The sequence below is a fragment of the Bradysia coprophila genome, unplaced genomic scaffold (genome assembly GCF_014529535.1).
Source record: "Bradysia coprophila strain Holo2 unplaced genomic scaffold, BU_Bcop_v1 contig_232, whole genome shotgun sequence".
Taxonomy (NCBI): domain Eukaryota; kingdom Metazoa; phylum Arthropoda; class Insecta; order Diptera; family Sciaridae; genus Bradysia; species Bradysia coprophila.
Genome location: NW_023503493.1, coordinates 676,628 through 694,526, shown reverse-complemented (window position 1 = coordinate 694,526; position 17,899 = coordinate 676,628). Strand labels below are relative to the sequence as shown.

At 40.2% G+C, this 17,899-nt stretch overlaps 3 protein-coding genes across 3 annotated transcripts; 1 reads left to right on the top strand and 2 right to left on the bottom strand.

The window, feature by feature from the left end:
- Positions 1 to 1,310: 1,310 nt before the first annotated feature.
- Positions 1,311 to 2,767, bottom strand: LOC119075809. The gene is made up of 3 exons (XM_037182376.1): positions 2,379 to 2,767; positions 2,036 to 2,321; positions 1,311 to 1,508 (listed from the first exon to the last, which is right to left on the bottom strand). The coding sequence occupies exons 1-3, from the start codon at positions 2,711 to 2,713 to the stop codon at positions 1,356 to 1,358; spliced, it is 774 nt and encodes a 257-aa protein (XP_037038271.1). The 5' UTR covers positions 2,714 to 2,767; the 3' UTR covers positions 1,311 to 1,355.
- Positions 2,768 to 6,170: 3,403 nt separating this feature from the next.
- On the top strand, positions 6,171 to 7,301 carry LOC119075818 (probable small nuclear ribonucleoprotein G). Its single transcript, XM_037182386.1, has 3 exons — positions 6,171 to 6,334; positions 6,973 to 7,120; positions 7,185 to 7,301. Exons 1-3 carry the CDS (start codon positions 6,300 to 6,302, stop codon positions 7,236 to 7,238), a joined length of 237 nt encoding a protein of 78 aa, XP_037038281.1. The 5' UTR covers positions 6,171 to 6,299; the 3' UTR covers positions 7,239 to 7,301.
- On the bottom strand, positions 7,297 to 14,989 carry LOC119075782 (zinc finger protein 431-like). Its single transcript, XM_037182342.1, has 10 exons — positions 14,752 to 14,989; positions 13,999 to 14,687; positions 12,811 to 13,426; positions 12,612 to 12,751; positions 12,440 to 12,534; positions 11,224 to 11,288; positions 11,067 to 11,151; positions 10,092 to 10,219; positions 9,708 to 10,025; positions 7,297 to 7,544 (listed from the first exon to the last, which is right to left on the bottom strand). The coding sequence occupies exons 1-10, from the start codon at positions 14,872 to 14,874 to the stop codon at positions 7,404 to 7,406; spliced, it is 2,400 nt and encodes a 799-aa protein (XP_037038237.1). The 5' UTR covers positions 14,875 to 14,989; the 3' UTR covers positions 7,297 to 7,403.
- Between the last annotated feature and the right edge of the window lie 2,910 nt (positions 14,990 to 17,899).

Here is a 17,899-nt window from a genome sequence, read left to right as displayed (position 1 = left end):
TGTATTGAAACCTACAGAGGCGTGCGACCCATCAAATGAAAGGTATTCGTAACACGATTCGAACAAAAAAATAATTTAAAAAATCGGGGCAGATTCGTTTGAGCTAGAGTGATTAGAGTGACCAAATTTTGAGCTACCCGAGCGTAGGATGAAAGGACTAATATTTTTTTGGGTTATGAAAGATAGAGAGTTACTTTCTTCGGCAAAGTCTCAGAGTTTTACGAGTAGAACAGCATTTGTGAAAAATGTCGAAAGTTGGAAATGGGTGGGTCAATTGGGGTTTTAGAGATATTTCTTGAATGGTGGCAGATAGAGAATTACTTTCTTCGTCCAATTTTCGAATTTCGTCCAATTTTCGAACTTTGTCAAATTTTCGAATTTCGTCAAATTTTCGAATTTCTGTTACAAACTGTTATAAAAAGCAGTGTTCTAAAACTCTTAAAACGACTGATATCCCAACAAAAATTTCTTCGAGAAAAGTGTGACGCAGTCTTTGAAGTACAATTTCTAAAATGAATAATATCGCTAGAGTTGACGCAAAAATTGAATTTTACACCCAATTTTAGTTCAAACAAGCTGGCTTAGTTTTTCTCATCATCTGCCAATTAATTTTTACCAAAAAAAATTGACTGGAAACAACCAAAATTTTACCAAAAAAATCTGCGTCGCAAAGTGGCAGATGTTCAGGAACAGACCAGCAAGAAAATTTATCTGCCACATGCGACGCAGATTTTTTTGGTAAAATTTTGGTTGTTTCCAGTCAAATTTCTTTTGGTAAAAATTATTTGGTAGATGATGAGAAAAACTAAGCCAGCTTGTTTGAACTAATTGGGTGTAAAATCTAATTTTTGCGTAACGAAGCTGAAAGCGTCAACTCTAGCGATATCATTCATTTTAGAAATTGTACTTCAAAGACTGCGTCACACTTTTCTCGAAGAGATTTTTGTTGGGATAATGATTTATAACAACAGGTCGTATGAGACTAAAATTGCTTGAATTCAATACAAAATATCTCCGATCTTTGATAAAGTCACCCATTTTTATTTGTAATAGAGAATTACTGTTCAAGCAACACGAAAAGTTTGCTGAATGAGGAAAAACGGATGAATATTATAGTATTTCGCGGCAATGACAATTTATAGGACGCTCGGCTTGTTTACAAGAAAATCAAACTTGACGAAATGCGTGTTTTTGCCAAGTTAGATTTTTCTTATAAAAATACCAATCGTCCCAGAAGTTGACAGCTCGCCAAGTCTTGCAGAGATCAAACCAGATTCTATTATACAAAAAAAATCGGTAAAATGGTAGGTTTGAAGCGAAAACATTTTTCATTTTTGGATCAACTTAAAATTCAGTTACGTATACAGAATGGAAGCGATAGATGTATTGGCTTTGGGTCCAACACAATTCAGAAAAATTATCGAACAATTTTCGCCAGCCGGTACATTTGATAGCACAGCATTTCCGTTTTCGTCCATGTATGTGTTGTATGTTCTCAGCTCTACTTCCTAAATAAATTGTCGACTGTTGATGTAGTTGTGAAGCAATTGTGCAATAGATATTTACGTCACAAGGACGGAAAAGTCGAAAATTCCAGTTTTCGCGTGAAGGTTGTTGATCCGAGACGAAGCCGAAGATTCAGCACCGAAAACCGTTGATTTCGTCAATGATATTGTCCGTAACTCGGCGGAAAAATGAAAAGTCCCGGTTCAAGAACTCGTTCAGGAACTAAAAATTCGTTACCCAAAGTGAAGATTTTGACATATTTTATATGAAAGAAGTGTCAAAATTATCACCAGTGAAACTTAACGAAGAGTTCCTGAAGGAGCAACCTTCCGCAAAAACTCGACTTTTCAACTCACGCCGTAAGTGTGCCTAAAAAGTGAATTTCAAGTGAACGAGTCGATGGAAAATTGAAAATGCATTTCAACGTTTCCTTGTATGAAAATGGCGCCGCGTCAGAAAGACTTGCGTGAGAAAGATTTTGAATTGAACGCCTTGTGACGTAAAATATCTATTTTTCTCTCGCAGAAACCTTAAATCCAACTCGTCGGGCTCTCTCGATGTCATTGTTCGACGTTGCTATGTAGGAAATACTATTCGCTCCCACACTTCTAGCACTTTTGGCTGCTTGCAAAATGATATCTTCTTTGAACAGTTTTCCTTTCATACGGCGAGCAATAGTCACAATGGAAATGTGCAACGAAACATCAACGATTGCAGTTCGGTTTCGGTTCAAGTATTCGAGCATTATGTTACATTGGAATCCAAATATTTTCTTCGTCACAGCACTTCTATTCACCAGGAATGCCCAAAACAGCCTGAATTTTCAATAGTCATTAGATCAATTTAACATAGACCCTTGGCCGCGGTCTAACCATGATCGATGTTCTTGTCTCATTATTGTCATTACAACGATTCCGACGATTTGGTTCGTTGCCTTTTCGACCGCAATGATCGAACAATCATTTTTTAACAGAAATCGGATTGCTTCGCAGAATTCTTCGATCAAATCGATGTGGTCGACCATATTGACCGAGCGGCAAAGTGTGTCGAAGGGAATGTAGTTCTCTTTCAAAAATTCTATTGCTTCGTCGAAGCGATCGTATTTGAGATCTTGGAAGATGATGCCGTTCTGTTCAAACCAAATGACTGGTGGTATTGGTGTGGTTCGAATAACTATTGTGGGATCCAATGATATTAGATTTATCATCTTTTTTCAACTGAAAATTTATTTTTAAGACAACCAAAATTGAATTTATTTTACGTTTAACAATCAAGGATTGAGGATAACTAGATTGATGGCAAAGGAAAAGAAAATTTCACCTTGAACTCTCCCCGCAGATTATTTTCATGTGAAGCAACTTCACTTTTGTTATCACAGAGTAAACGTCATAGTAGTGAAGCTATTTTATTAGATACGCGCGGTAACACACCACTTCTCATGACTTTACCCTGGTTCTGAAAGAACAGGTGAAGACACTTTCCAGTTGATCACGAAGGCGATGTAATCAAAAAATTTTCCTGTGGCGCCAACTAGGTCTGTTTTATTTGACGATTTCAACTTAAGAAACTTACAAAATAACTGATATCGCTGATGGTGACGCATTGTGCGACGTTCGCAACAGTTTTATCAACAAAAAGTTGACCCAAGAAATTTGTGAAAGAAAATTTTACAAAAACAAATTTGCGTCACAAGTGGCAGATGATTCGGTTTTCTTCCGTTTAAATTCTTTCAGTTCATTTTTCAACCATTTTCCTAACAATAGGTTCCTCAACATCTGCCACTTGTGACTCAAATTTATTTTTGTCAAATTTTCTTTCAAAAGTTTTTGTGTCACTTTTTTGTGAGATTCTTCTTTCATCCCAAAATTTACGAACCAACGCTGGACCACCACACCCATGTCGAAAATAACCCAAATCCATCGAAAAATCCGATGGAAGTTAGGAAGTGCCAGAGGAATCATTTATCATCCCAAAATTTAGGAACCAACCTTGGAACACCTCACTCATGTCGAAAATAGCCCAAATCCATCAAAAAATCTGATGGAAGTTAGAAAGTGCCAGAGGAATCATCTGTCATCCCAAAATTTAGGAACCAACGCTGGACCACCACACCCATGTCGAAAATAACCCAAATCCATCGAAAAATCCGATGGAAGTTAGGAAGTGCCAGAGGAATCATTTGTCATCCCAAAATTTAGGAACCAACCTTGGAACACCTCACTCATGTCGAAAATAGCCCAAATCCATCAAAAAATCTGATGGAAGTTAGAAAGTGCCAGAGGAATCATCTGTCATCCCAAAATTTAGGAACCAACGCTGGACCACCACACTCGTGTCGAAAATAACCCAAATCCATCGAAAAATCCGATGGAAGTTAGGAAGTGCCAGAGGAATCATTTGTCATCCCAAAATTTAGGAACCAACCTTGGAACACCTCACTCATGTCGAAAATAGCCCAAATCCATCAAAAAATCTGATGGAAGCTAGAAAGTGCCAGAGGAATCATCTGTCATCCCAAAATTTAGGAACCAACGCTGGACCACCACACCCATGTCGAAAATAACCCAAATCCATCGAAAAATCCGATGGAAGTTAGGAAGTGCCAGAGGAATCATTTGTCATCCCAAAATTTAGGAACCAACCTTGGAACACCTCACTCATGTCGAAAATAGCCCAAATCCATCAAAAAATCTGATGGAAGTTAGAAAGTGCCAGAGGAATCATCTGTCATCCCAAAATTTAGGAACCAACGCTGGACAACCACACCCATGTCGAAAATAACCCAAATCCATCGAAAAATCCGATGGAAGTTAGGAAGTGCCAGAGGAATCATTTGTCATCCCAAAATTTAGGAACCAACCTTGGAACACCTCACTCATGTCGAAAATAGCCCAAATCCATCAAAAAATCTGATGGAAGCTAGAAAGTGCCAGAGGAATCATCTGTCATCCCAAAATTTAGGAACCAACGCTGGACCACCACACCCATGTCGAAAATAACCCAAATCCATCGAAAAATCCGATGGAAGTTAGGAAGTGCCAGAGGAATCATTTGTCATCCCAAAATTTAGGAACCAACCTTGGAACACCTCACTCATGTCGAAAATAGCCCAAATCCATCAAAAAATCTGATGGAAGTTAGAAAGTGCCAGAGGAATCATCTGTCATCCCAAAATTTAGGAACCAACGCTGGACAACCACACCCATGTCGAAAATAACCCAAATCCATCGAAAAATCCGATGGAAGTTAGGAAGTGCCAGAGGAATCATTTGTCATCCCAAAATTTCTATGGGATAGAATAATGCGAGAGAATTTCATACACAATTGTTGCCATATGAGTACCAGCTCAACATTTCTCTGTTTCTAGCAAGGTTCTGAAAGAAGGCGGGTGAAACACAAATCTTGACAATACAGACATGTGCAATCGCTAAACCGTTCTGGTGTGCATACGTTATTTTGCACCAGCTGGTCACATACAATTCCAAATGGGACCAGCGGGTGCAAAATAACGTATGCACACCAGAACGGTTTAGCGATTGTATAATGTTTTAAAAGTCAGCTTGAAAATATTTTTTTTTTTGTTAAGTTGAAATCGCCATATAAAATTTTCCAAACATAGTTGGCGCTACAGGAAAGTTTTGATCACACCGCCTTCGTGATCAACTCGAAAGTGTCCTAACTTGTTCTTTCGGAACCTTGGTTTCTAGTACGTTTCGTCAATGTCATCGATCTATTTTTTTTTTTTCAGAGAAATGATAAGTTAGTACGCCTGAGGTATAAGGACTATTGGAATGACGGTTGGCTCCATTTGGAGGGAATATGAGTGAATTGCACATACATTCTCTCAAATTCTCTACCATAGAAGCCAACTGTCATTCCAATGTTCCTTCTGTCTCGCCACAGGCGTACCAACTTATCATTTCTCTGATTTTTTTTATAAAGCAACTTCATGGCTATGACCTGAGTGAAGTTATGTCACCTGAAAATAGAATGCAAAAAATGAAGTACTGAAAAAAAATTGTAGCATCTCTATAGGCCAACCCATAGAGTTACACTCGAGAGTTGGCGAGATGGCGCTTTTCTATGAAAATGCTACTTCTAAGAGGAAACCAGCATTTTGGGTGCCGATGCTCCTAATAATTGTATTCTTGTGGCCAGTAGCTGTTGTTTTTACTGCTGTTTTGACTGATGTTACATGAGTAGTACTCATTGAGTACTGTCTGACATTTTGTCATTGAATTTGTGTTGTGTTTGTTTGTTCTTAGAGTTGGTTTAAATCTGTGAATTTCGTTACAGTTTTGAAATAAGTCAGCATAATTTCCGTTTTGACAGATCAACATATGAATCAGGGTTGATAAATGCTACAAAGGTAGGGTTGTCTATGTAGTGACCACATGGATAGATGATAAAACGACAAAACGCCATCACGCCAACTCACGAGTGTAACTCTATGGGCCAACCGAACTTTCCTATTACGATCAGCTTGAACTCCGTGAACTCCCAAAAGTTTGCTGTGATCTGCGTAACATCGGTAACATCGCCATATTCAAAATCTTGGAAACATATTGTTATGAAATCGGCAGCTCATTTTTTTAACGATAACATTCGTTCGTTCAGTGTACCTATCTGCGCCATCTCGGTATCAGTTTACGCAGTAAAATGACAGAACGAACGAAGACAGTAGGGAACAGTGAAACAAATCAAAAACACCGCTTCAAACATTACAAGCGCACCTAAAAACTAAACGTTTCCATTCTAATACTATAAAGTTGCTGCCAAGTTACTGACCAATAATGTCGAATAAAGCCCATCCGCCAGAGTTGAAAAAGTGAGTAAACTTAAAACGAAACGGCGGAAAATGTCCGATTCGCATTGTATTCTCGTCGATATTTTTGCTTGTTTTGGAGGTTATGTTGTGTTTACATTAGAATCCGATCAACTGATTGCAAACTGATCGTATTTTGAGTAACTGGGCGAAACGCCGTGCGTAGTATTATGGTGGCAGTTTATGTTTCGGTCGAGACAAGGTGTAAATCACTATGCTTTGCACCAACAATAATCGAGTAACGGTCGCAATAAACTTTGCAAATTTTGGTCTGGATGATTCGGACTCAAGGCCCAATTCTTTGACATAAACGTTGAGTGAAATAGTTCCGGTTAGAGCGTTCGGTTACTGGATGTTTACAGAAAATTCTTTTGAGGCCTGAAGCCTTTTCTAATTGTTTTGAAATGTCGAACTTGCGAAAGCTACGCAATTTTGATGATCGAAATGAATCAATCGAGCAAATTGCGTAGCTTGCGCAAGTTTGACATTTTAAAACAAAAGCAATTTGTTCAACGAGTGATGAAAAGTGGGAAATTGCGTTTCGAGCGTATTGTTCATTACCAGAGCGAGATCCTCACAAAATACATTTCCCGCGAAGCCAACCGCAACCATAATCACATTCCCGTTCTCTTACCGCTCAGATTCATGGACAAACGAATGATGCTGAAATTGAATGGCGGTCGTACGGTGGCCGGCATACTGCGTGGATTCGATCCGTTCATGAATGTCGTCATTGACGAAACGGTGGAAGAATGTCGCGATGGTACACGCAACAACATCGGTATGGTGGTAAGTTTGCGCTAACGTTCTGTTTGGTGTGTTGCAGTTTGCTCACATTTATGTCAATTCACAGGTGATTCGGGGCAACAGCATCGTATTGGTGGAGGCTTTGGACCGGGTGGTTTAGCTCTGAATGCATCAGATACGAAATGTGTAAAGGGGATGACAAATAAAACGAAAACCAAATCTTTGTACAGAGCTTTTTATTGCGGTCGGAACGGGCCAACTTTTCGTACCGGAAAACAGATTGCTTAAAAGTGTGGGTGGGGCGTGAATCTACATTTCGTTACTGCTACTGTTGGAAACTGGTCGACAATTTTAGTTTGGAATGCAGGCCAGAGAAGATGTTTAGCGGCATAAGTCCATCGGCTTGGTCGTCGAGTTGTTCGTCGGCATTCGTCAGTAGAATGTTCGGTTGGGTGACGGTTATGTCCTGTGGAAGAAAAAGTCGTCGAAATAACATTTGAATATTCAGCGACTGTCGAAGCGAGCCCGCCCTCAGAACCAAAGACTCGACTAAATTGAATTTTTCATTCAACGCAAAAACGGACTCGACTAAGCTGAATGACAGGTAATGCATGGTAATAATGTGGTATTCTGGTAACGTAGTTACCGGTAAATTCTTTTCGTTAAAATTTAGTCCGGGCTGCTATTGATCTCGCTCACTGGCGACTATTAAAGTATTTTGACTACTGGATATTGTAAAGGGGTCACAGTTTCCGAATTAAATTTTTTTCTTGGGCCTGACGAACCGGTAATAACCGGTTAAAACCGGTTTTACCGTAAAACTTGAAACTCGGATATCTCCGTCAAATCGAAATATTTTTTAGTGGCCTCGCCGGTTTCGGAAACTTTGATACAATACCTACAACTCATGGAACATCTTTTTTCTCAAGGGACCCAAAAGTAACCCAAAAAAACCGCTAATTTTGAGACCCATTTCATTGACCATTTCTTATTCAATTTTGACGTGTGGGGTTTTTTTTGGAAAGGTAATTTCATACCCTACCAACAACAGCTGGCCAAGCTCTGTCATATCAAAGAATCGGGCGCCACTGCTGCAGGAAGCATCATTACTCTTCTCACAAGTTTTTTTCAGAGAAAATTGTGGGAATTAATAAGTGTTTCGAACGATTTGAACGATTTTTACTCAAGACTATGATACCTTTGATTGATATGACTGAGTCTGAGTCTTCAGAATGATGTGTTTGGATGTTGGTTCCTAGAATTCCATCTCTCCGAAGGGCAACCCTTCTTCCCAGTGCTAGAACTCTAGGATGGTGAGTACTTCCATCGGTTCTTTCGAACTTTCTTCTTGACTTGAGGGAAGTCTAAGATGTCTGGAGGTCAGTTCCTAGAATTCCATAACTGTAAAGGATCCATCTACTTCCAAATGCTAGAACTCTAGAATGACCAGTACTTCCATCAGTTTTTTTTTAAGCTTTTCTCTGGATTTAAGGAACTTTTGAGGTCTTTAGAGGTTAGTTCTACTATATTTCGAATGTTCATTGAATAGAATAAAAACTGATGGAAGTACTGGTCATTCTAAAGTTCCAGCATTTGGAAGTAGATGGATCCTTTGCAGTTATGGAATTCTAGGAACTGACCTCCAGACATCTCAGACTTCCCTCAAGTCCAGAAGAAAGTCCGAAAAAACCGTAGAAAGTACTCACCATCTCACCAGTTCTAGCACTGGGAAGAAAGGTGACCCTTCGGATTGATGGAATTCTATGAACCGACGTCCAAACACATCATTCTGTCCGCAAATCCAGAGGAAACAACGAACAAATTGCTGGAAATGTTAGTTTTTCTTGAGTTCTAGCTTTGGAATGCATTTGGGAAGACTCAGACTGAGTCATATCAATCAAAGGTATCATAGTCTTGAGTAAAAATCGTTCAAATCGTTCGAAACACTTATTAATTCCCACAATTTTCTCTGAAAAAAACTTGTGAGAAGAGTACTGATGCTTCCTGGAGCCGTGGCGCCCGATTCTTTGATATGACAGAGCTTGGCCAGCTGTTGTTGGTAGGGTATGAAATTACCTTTCCAAAAAAAACCCACACGTCAAAGTTGAATAAGAAATGGTCAGTGAAATAGGTCTCAAAATTAGCGGTTTTTTTTGGGTTACTTTTGGGTCCCTTGACAACAAAGTTGTTCCATGAGTTTTAGGTATTGGATCAAAGTTTCCGAAACCGTTGAGGCCACTAAAAAATATTTCGATTTGACGGAGATATCTGAGTTTTAAGTTTTACAGTAAAACCGGTTTTAACCGGTTATTACCGGTTCGTGAGGGCCAAGAAAAAAAATTTAGTTCTGAAACTTTGGCACCTCAATCATATACTGCAGTCAAAATACATTAAAAGTCGCCAGCAAGCGAGACGACTTTTTCTGACATAGCAGCCCAGACTAATTTGGTTACCGGGAAATTGAAACCGTGATGTCAATTTTACATTTTTGATTACCGGGAAATTTTGACTCGGTTACCGCGAAGGAAACATTATTTACATGCCCGTGCCAATCTTCAGCGAACCGAAGTTTCGGGTGAAAAAGTTCCTCTCCAGCGAAAAAATCGAAATTATTGACAAACACACTCACCGACGATCGTGAATCTTGCGACAAATGTTGTGTATGCTCAATTTTGATCATTTCCGTGGCGCCACTTTCCACCACTCCACCCAACAATTCGATGGTGCCGTCATCGTTGACCACCTTAAAGTGATTACGAAAGTCCACCGGTTCATCGTCGGCTTGTTGCTGCAATTTGCGCAAATGTTCGCTCTGTTGCATTCGGTACAAATCCATTTCTTGAATGTCCACACTTTCAGCGGGCGGAATAAATTTCTCCACGCGACGAATGTGCGACTTCATGTCAATGCCGTGGACATTTCGTTTGTGCTGCGTCAAGTGGTAGCCCTAAAATTCGGGGATGTGATTCGGATGTGAACGTTTTTCGGATGGTGCCAAATTGTGTTCGGTTACCTGAATGAAACCCTCGTTGCAAATTTCACATTTGTAGCGTTCCCCGGTGTGTCGGCGTACGTGAGCTTTGAGGTCATTGCCCTGAGCGAAACTTTTGATGCAGTGGGGACATTTGTACGGTCGTTCGCCTGAAATAGTTATTTGTTTACCGATGGGAGAAACATAGGAACTTCCAACGATATGTTTGTAATCAGAGCGAAGCGAGGGCCACAACGCTTTGCATGCATGCGAGGTGTGATTCAACGTTTTTTGTCATCGAAACAAAAAAAACATCACAGTTCGAGTGAGAAACGTTGCAGTTTCTCCACATGTAGTCTGAGATCCACGTGTAGATCGAGAACTTTTTGGATTTTTGATAACGGGATAGGATGGGTGTTTTGAACCGAAAAATAACGGTAAAAACCGGTTTCAGTGTTCAGTGAAATGTCTCCCTCACAACCGAATATTTTTTGATGTTTGGACCAGATTTCGAAAGGTCGGCTCAATACCTATAATCGGTCGAACAACTTTTTCTCGGAAAATGGAAAATTCACTCAGTTAATCTGGCATATCGAAAAAAACTGATTGAAGCTCACACCATCCTTGAGTTCTAGAGTTGGGAGCAAGTTGGGCACACTGAGGAGTGGTCAGATTGTAGTAACTGACCTGCAGAGACCTTCAACTTATATATAACTCGAAGTAAAAATGTCTCGTTTTAGTGTGTTTATTGACCTCGGCTACGCCTCGGATCAACACGAAAACTCCAATTTTCATCCCTAGTAACGTAAAATACTATTTCACAACGCAGGTGAGAAAATAGTCACCTTCTTCCCTCCACTGAAACTTCAGAAGCATTTGCTGTGAAAAACGTTGTCTTCACCTAAGGGAACAAAAGTTGGAAATTGAATTTTCTGTGGTGACCCTCGAAATCCAATTTCCAACTTTTCTTCGCTCGTTGAACAAAATATTTAGTTTTTATTTAGTTTCAAACTGTACCTGTATGCACTCTGGTATGGACAAGTAAATTATAGGCACGTTGGAAGCCCTTTCCGCATATCGTACACAAATGTGTCTTTTCGCCCTTTGGTCACATGCATGGGAGAGAATATATTTAATCGTTTCATAGAAAACAAATTTCATTTTTAACTCTTACGGTATGATAGCGCTCGTGAACGGTCAAGTCCGTTGCTCGTGGGAAGCCTTTGTTGCAGTATTTGCCTGTAAAAAGTAGAACAGAAATTGAGGTGTCGATGGAAATGATTCCCGGGTGAATAGAACATGGAATCATCAAACTGGTCGAAATTGGTCGACGCTTTGAGGATTCCAGGATGGTACATGCTAGTGGCACTTGACTGCCAATTGTATCAATTGGACTATTGGAACTCGAGTGCCAATAGTGTCAATTGGACTATTTGAACTCGACTGCCAAAAGTGTCGATTAGACTAATGGAACTCGAGTGCCAATAGTGTCAATTGGACTATTTGAACTCGACTGCCAATAGTGTCGATTAGACTAGTGGAACTCGAGGTCCAATTGTATCAATTTGACAATTGTAACTCAAGTGCGAATAGAGTTATTTAGACTATTGGATCTCGAGTGCCAATTGTGTCGATTAGACTAGTGGAACTCGAGGTCCAATTGTATCAATTTGACAATTGTAACTCAAGTGCGAATAGAGTTATTTAGACTATTGGACCTCGAGTGCCAATTGTGTCAATTAGACTATTGAAACTCGAGTGCCAATTGGATCAATTGGACTATTGGAACTCGATTGCCGACAAGTGTCGATAAGAAATCTTTCACTTTCAGTTCTACTGCAGATTCTGCAGTACATTTCAAGTCGAAGGAATTTTACGCAAATAATGATCAAAAAGGTGGTTTTCGTGGTCCACTCCAGCAGCTCCCTGAGACCATTGGTACTTGTAGCTAAATGACAATTTTACCTAAGGTTCCACTAGTCTAATCGACACTATTGGCAATCGAGTTTCAATAGTCTAATAATTAACACAATTGGAACTCGAGTTCCATTAGTCTCATCGACACCATTGACACTCGAGTGCTAAAAGTCTAATTGACACCACTGGCATCCAAGATTCAATAGTCTAATCGACTCTATTGGCATTTGAGTAACATTGATATAATCGACATCATTGGCACTCGAGTTCCAACAGTCTAATCGACACCATTGGAAGTCGAGTACTAAAAGTCTAATAGACACTATGGCAGTCGAGTTCCAATTGTCAAGTTGGAACAATTAACCCTCCGGTTCCATTAGTCTAATCGACACTATTGGCACTCGAGTGACAACAGTCACTTCGTTTCTGTTTCACTGGAAATGCAATGGCCGCCTTTGTATGGCACTACTCACATTTGTACGGCTTTTCGCCTTTGTGTCGCCTCATATGAATGACCAAGTAATCGTTCCGCACGAATCTCAGTCCACACTCGGAGCAAAGGAACGGTCTACAGAGAGCATATAACAAGAAAAAAAAATGGAAAATGACGAAAGCAGAAAATTGCTGGTCAGGGCCCACACTCACCGTTCGTTGACATGCGTTTTTTGATGTTCGTTCAATTCGGCCTTGGTTCCGAATTTTTCCTCACAAAATTTGCAGGCAAACGTGCGATCGGTGTGCGATTTCATGTGAACTTGCAGATACTTCGGTGTCGTAAATCCTTTCTGGAAAAAATGAATTTCATTTTGCTAAGCCTCACATCCAGCGCCTCTGCAAAACTTACCTGACAAATATCACAGAATTCCGTTTTTATCGTCACCTGGCTCTTGTCGCCGTGCCGGCATTCCTTATGCTTCCGCAGATGTTCCGATCGTGTGAATCCCTTCTGGCATATGTCACAAATGTGCGGCTTAACGGACGAATGATGGTGTCGATGGATGTTCAGGTGATCAGGTCGCCGGAAACGCTTGTCGCATATTTCACAACTGTACGGTTTGACATCACTGTGTGTTGCCATGTGCCGTTTCAAATGCGTCGCTCGGTTGAAAATCTTCTCACATTTGGCGCATTGGTGAACTTTCTCCTGCTGGCCGGTCGGTCGTTTCGGTTTCGGCGATTGTTTTGCTGATTTTTTCGCACGTCGTCCTTTCGAAATGGCGACTCCGTCCGATGTACAATCGCCTGCAATTGTGTCCATTTGATTTTCGTCCTCTGCCGTTTCGATTGCATACGAAGAGTCCTCGTCCTCGGCAGGAATCATCGGCTCATCATCATCGGATGTGATTTCCGACTTTACAGGCACATCGGTCGTACAGGCTTCGACGCTGATTTCCGGCTCGAAAACTATTTCCTCCTCAGTGCACTCCATTTTCGCGATGCTAAGCTTCTCGTCCAGTATCCTGAAACGAAAGAGAAAGTTGGTCAATAGGCGGTGCTGATAGTTTCAATAGTCAAATTGATAAAATCGATATTCGAGTTCCAATAGATGTAATTGATACAATTGGCACTCGAAATCGACACCATTGACACAAGAGTTCCAGTAGTCAAATTGATACAATCGGCACTCGAGTTGCAATAAATGTAATTGGCACTCGAGTTCCAATAGATGCAATTGGCACTCGAGTTCCAATAGATGCAATTGGCACTCGAGTTCCAATAGATGCAATTGGCACTCGAGTTCTAATAGATGCAATTGGCACTCGAGTTCCAATCGATACAATTGGCACTCGAGTTCCAATAGATGCAATTGTCACTCGAGTTCCAATAGATGCAATTGGCACTCGAGTTCTAATCGATACAATTGGCACTCGAGTTCCAATAGATGCAATTGGCACTCGAGTTCCAATAGATGCAATTGGCACTCGAGTTCTAATCGACACCATTGGCAGTCAATCAATTGATACAATTGAAACGAAAGAGAAAGTTGGTCAATCGGCGTTGCTGCCCACCAATTGGATTCACCGACACTTACGCAATTTTGGCTTCGCAGTTCTCGTGTTGATCGAAACAATGTTGATTCGGAAACCCTAGACCGCATCCGCCACATTTAACCGATTCGCCGTCGCTTTCCAATTTCAACTTTGCCTTTTCCGTCTGCTCCGGATGCAGCACCAGCATATGCCGGCGTAAATGTTCGTGTCGCGTAAAGTGTTTGTCACACTGTTTACAGTAAATGTCGTCCAGTTTTCCGCTGATATTCACCTCGGGATGTGCGGCATTGATGTGCCGTCGCAAATGTGACAGCCTCGTGTAATTCCGGTCGCAATTGCGACACTTGAAACCGGTCTCCTTGTTCTTGTGCATCAATCGATGCTCTTTCAGCGCTTCTTCCTTGAAAAATTTCAGTTCGCACATCTCGCACGGATAGAAGCAAATGTCTTCCGTTTGAATGGACTTTTCGTTCGGACCGCAATGTTGCGTATCGACCCGATGATCTGTGTACAAGTGGTCACTCGAATCCGATTCGATTGCATCGCCGACATCACTTTCCACCACCGCACCCGGTTCTTCCAATGGCTTTGTTGATTCGATCGAAACGCCGAGCACACTTTTCAACGTTTCGTAGGCATTTTCGCACTGTTGTTTGAACTGAACCGACTGTCGCAGAGTGCCGAGACACTCGATACAAATTTGGCTCGGCAGTCCATCCAGTTCCGAGGCCTTCAAATTGAAATTGGATTGTTGCGAATGCGATGAAACAAAAGCAAAATTTAGATTCGGTTACCGTGGTATCTGAAATGGATGTTATCATTGTTGACAGGTCCTGTTCGCTATCATCATTTTCGTAGATGGACCGCATTTCCGTGGCTCGTTTCAGGCATGTCCTACACACCTCTCTGACGTCCATTCTAAGTCGAAAATTCGGTAAGCCGTAAAATAATGTTTTTCACGAAATTTCGAACAAAAGTTAAGAATTTAGAACTCTTCATGAAATTTACTGTCAAAACAATTCGACCAGAAAAAAAATTGTTTCGTTAAAACGTCAAAAATGTCATTTGGTTCATGCAATTCACCACCAGATGACACCAACCAACTTAACGGGTTGTGGTGCGAGTCTCGAACAATATTTGGGCGGGAAAACGTTTGAAACTTCAATTATTTCGCCAGTTTTTCCCCACATACCTCTCAGCTCACGATTCGTTCGGTGAAAATTCCCCCATTCTATGTTGATGACGCAATCTATTCCAAGGCTGACAACTTGAAAAAAATTAGTACAAAAAATTCACCTCGCCAGTATGTAAACCGACGCAAACAAGCTCAGCGGATCACAAACTTTATGCTGAAAACAAACGAGACATTGAAAACGTGTCTAGTGGTCCTAGTTTTCATTGACAAATGCAGCAATCGTAATTTTCGATAGAGAAATTTCTAACTTTATTTGACAGTTGTGACAATTTCGTCATGAAAACAAGGACGAAAACATGTTATGAATGCCTTGTTTCTTTTCAGTATTACCGATTCGTTATGTTACATCCGTGACCTTTGGCGTAATAATGTTGTTGTAATCAAAGTATGTAAACCCTCAACGGATCAGAGTTGTTTTTGATCTCTTCTTTCAGGTGAATTTATTTTTGTAATGTTGTCAACACATTTTCCAAGGTTTTGAAAGAACAGGTTAAGAAAGTTGCTTTTTTCATATAAACTTCGGAGTCGTTGACGCAATTTGTGTGTGTCACCGCCTTCGTGATCAACTCAGAGTTGTCTTAACCTGTTCTTTCAGAACCTTGGTTGTAACTGCAAAGTATATAAATGCAGACCCTCAGCGGATCAGAGAAATTCATTTTCGTATGTTGTCTAACTTAGACGTTTAACATAATAATGTTGTTGGAACTGCGTTGATTAGTATTGAGTTTTGCATGTGCTACGTTATGTTGTAGTGAAGTGAATTACACTTGTGTCCAACACGATGAAAATTATATTCGCCGGAAAGTAGCGGGCAGTGGGTTCTTGTGGATTTGCGTTACCTTCAGTATGTTTATTTATCCAATTCACCACTAAATACAACTTGACGCAAACGAATTTTATATGTGTCCAACATAACGCCGCTAAATTGTTCCAAATTCACCACTAGATGCAACTTGACGCAAACGAATTCAATATATGTGAAACACAACGAAACCAAGGTAAATATACGTACTGACGTAACGCAGACACTCAGGGAATAGCAAGAAATTCGGATCCAAAGTTTCGGGTGAATATAAGATTTGTTATGTTGCGTCCGTGACATTTTGCATGATCATGTTGTTGGAACTGCGTTGTTTAGTATTGAGTGTTGCAATGTGTTGCAACCTAACAAAGTGAATTTGTCTTGTGTCCAACATTATAAAGATTATATTCACCCGAAACTTTGGATCCGTGTGGTCTTGCGGATTTGCGTTACCTTCAGTATGTTACCTTGGTTCTAACAACATTATTAGGCCGATCGTCACGGATGCAACATAATAAATCTTAAATTAACGCGAACCTTGGGTTTATTCCGTAATGTTTGAGATCCGCTGAACGATTGCATTATCTTCAATTTAATTCACTTAACATTTTGAGTACGAAATTTCTCTGATACTTTGAATATCTGCACCAGCTACTCATAAATTGATGACAAGCACACTACCTAAACTCAGGTTAAGATAAGTATGCAGAGTTCGTGAGACCATGCTAAATTAATGGAACTTGTCTGAAAAATAAGCATTTGCATCCAAGGCTGTATACTTTGGGGAGGTCACGCAGATGCAGATACGCGGGTTACACACCACAATTTTAGCGAATTTGTTTGTATGGAAAAGGTGTTTTCCCGCGTATCTAATAAAATGGCGATCTGCGTGACCTCCCAAAAGTATACAGTCTTGATTTGCATCAGGTTTACATCAAGCAAAAGTGCTTCGTGTGACAGCTGTCAAATAGAGTACTATTTTGTATGAAAAATGTCTCCAGATTTTTTAACAATCCAAAAATTTGTTTCATACACTGTCTTCTTTCAGTACTGTGTACTGATCTATAGATCGTGAAAAATGTATTAAAATTGCTCGAAAAATGCAATATGTTAACAGAAAACATATATAAGTTACCAATTTTTGCACAATAGGTTCATCATGTGCTGTATTGTTTGGCTAGGACGTCGTTTCGACGTATAGATGGAATATGTCAAATGATTTTGAATTCGATCGTTAGAAAATGCATTGAATTGTCTCTCAAAGACCCAGCTGTCATTCTACATATTCTCTCTATCCGTCGACGTCCTAGCCGTAATATTAGCCGTAATTAAGCTTGCCATTTTGTGACGACTGGGTCATTTCGAAACGACGGCACAGTCGTCTTATTAGCATCTCTCTGATGTCAGCGATATGGGTAGAATTGTGAGAACTGTCACTAATTGTAAGAATATTTGAAAACAAAAGTGAATTACTGAACGGCTTAAGGTGGCCTCAGAGCCATTAGAGTCGTTCATTCTTATTCCCTTTTGCCTCCATGTACGTGACAGTTGTCATATCAAACAATGTGCTCTATTGTATGAAATGCCAACTGTCATGTACACGGAGGCAAAAGGGAATGAAAACGGACTGTGAATTCAGACTTAAGAATAATATACCAATTGCTTTCTAGCCTACATTTAGGCGAAAAAATGTTCGTTTTTTGATGATTGCGTTGAATCAAAATCTTTTTTTGAAAAAGTAGAACCATTGTAGCACGCAAAATGTGTTACTTTTAAATAAGAAATTGGTCTGTGGGTGATAACTTGACCCACTTGGAAAAACCTGTGATTGTGTAAACTGCGCCGGTCAAGTTACGAATGTCAAACCAATTTTTCCTTTAAAAGTAACACATTTTTGCGTCCTCCAATGATTGATCGAAAAGAACTGTGAATGTTCTGATCATAA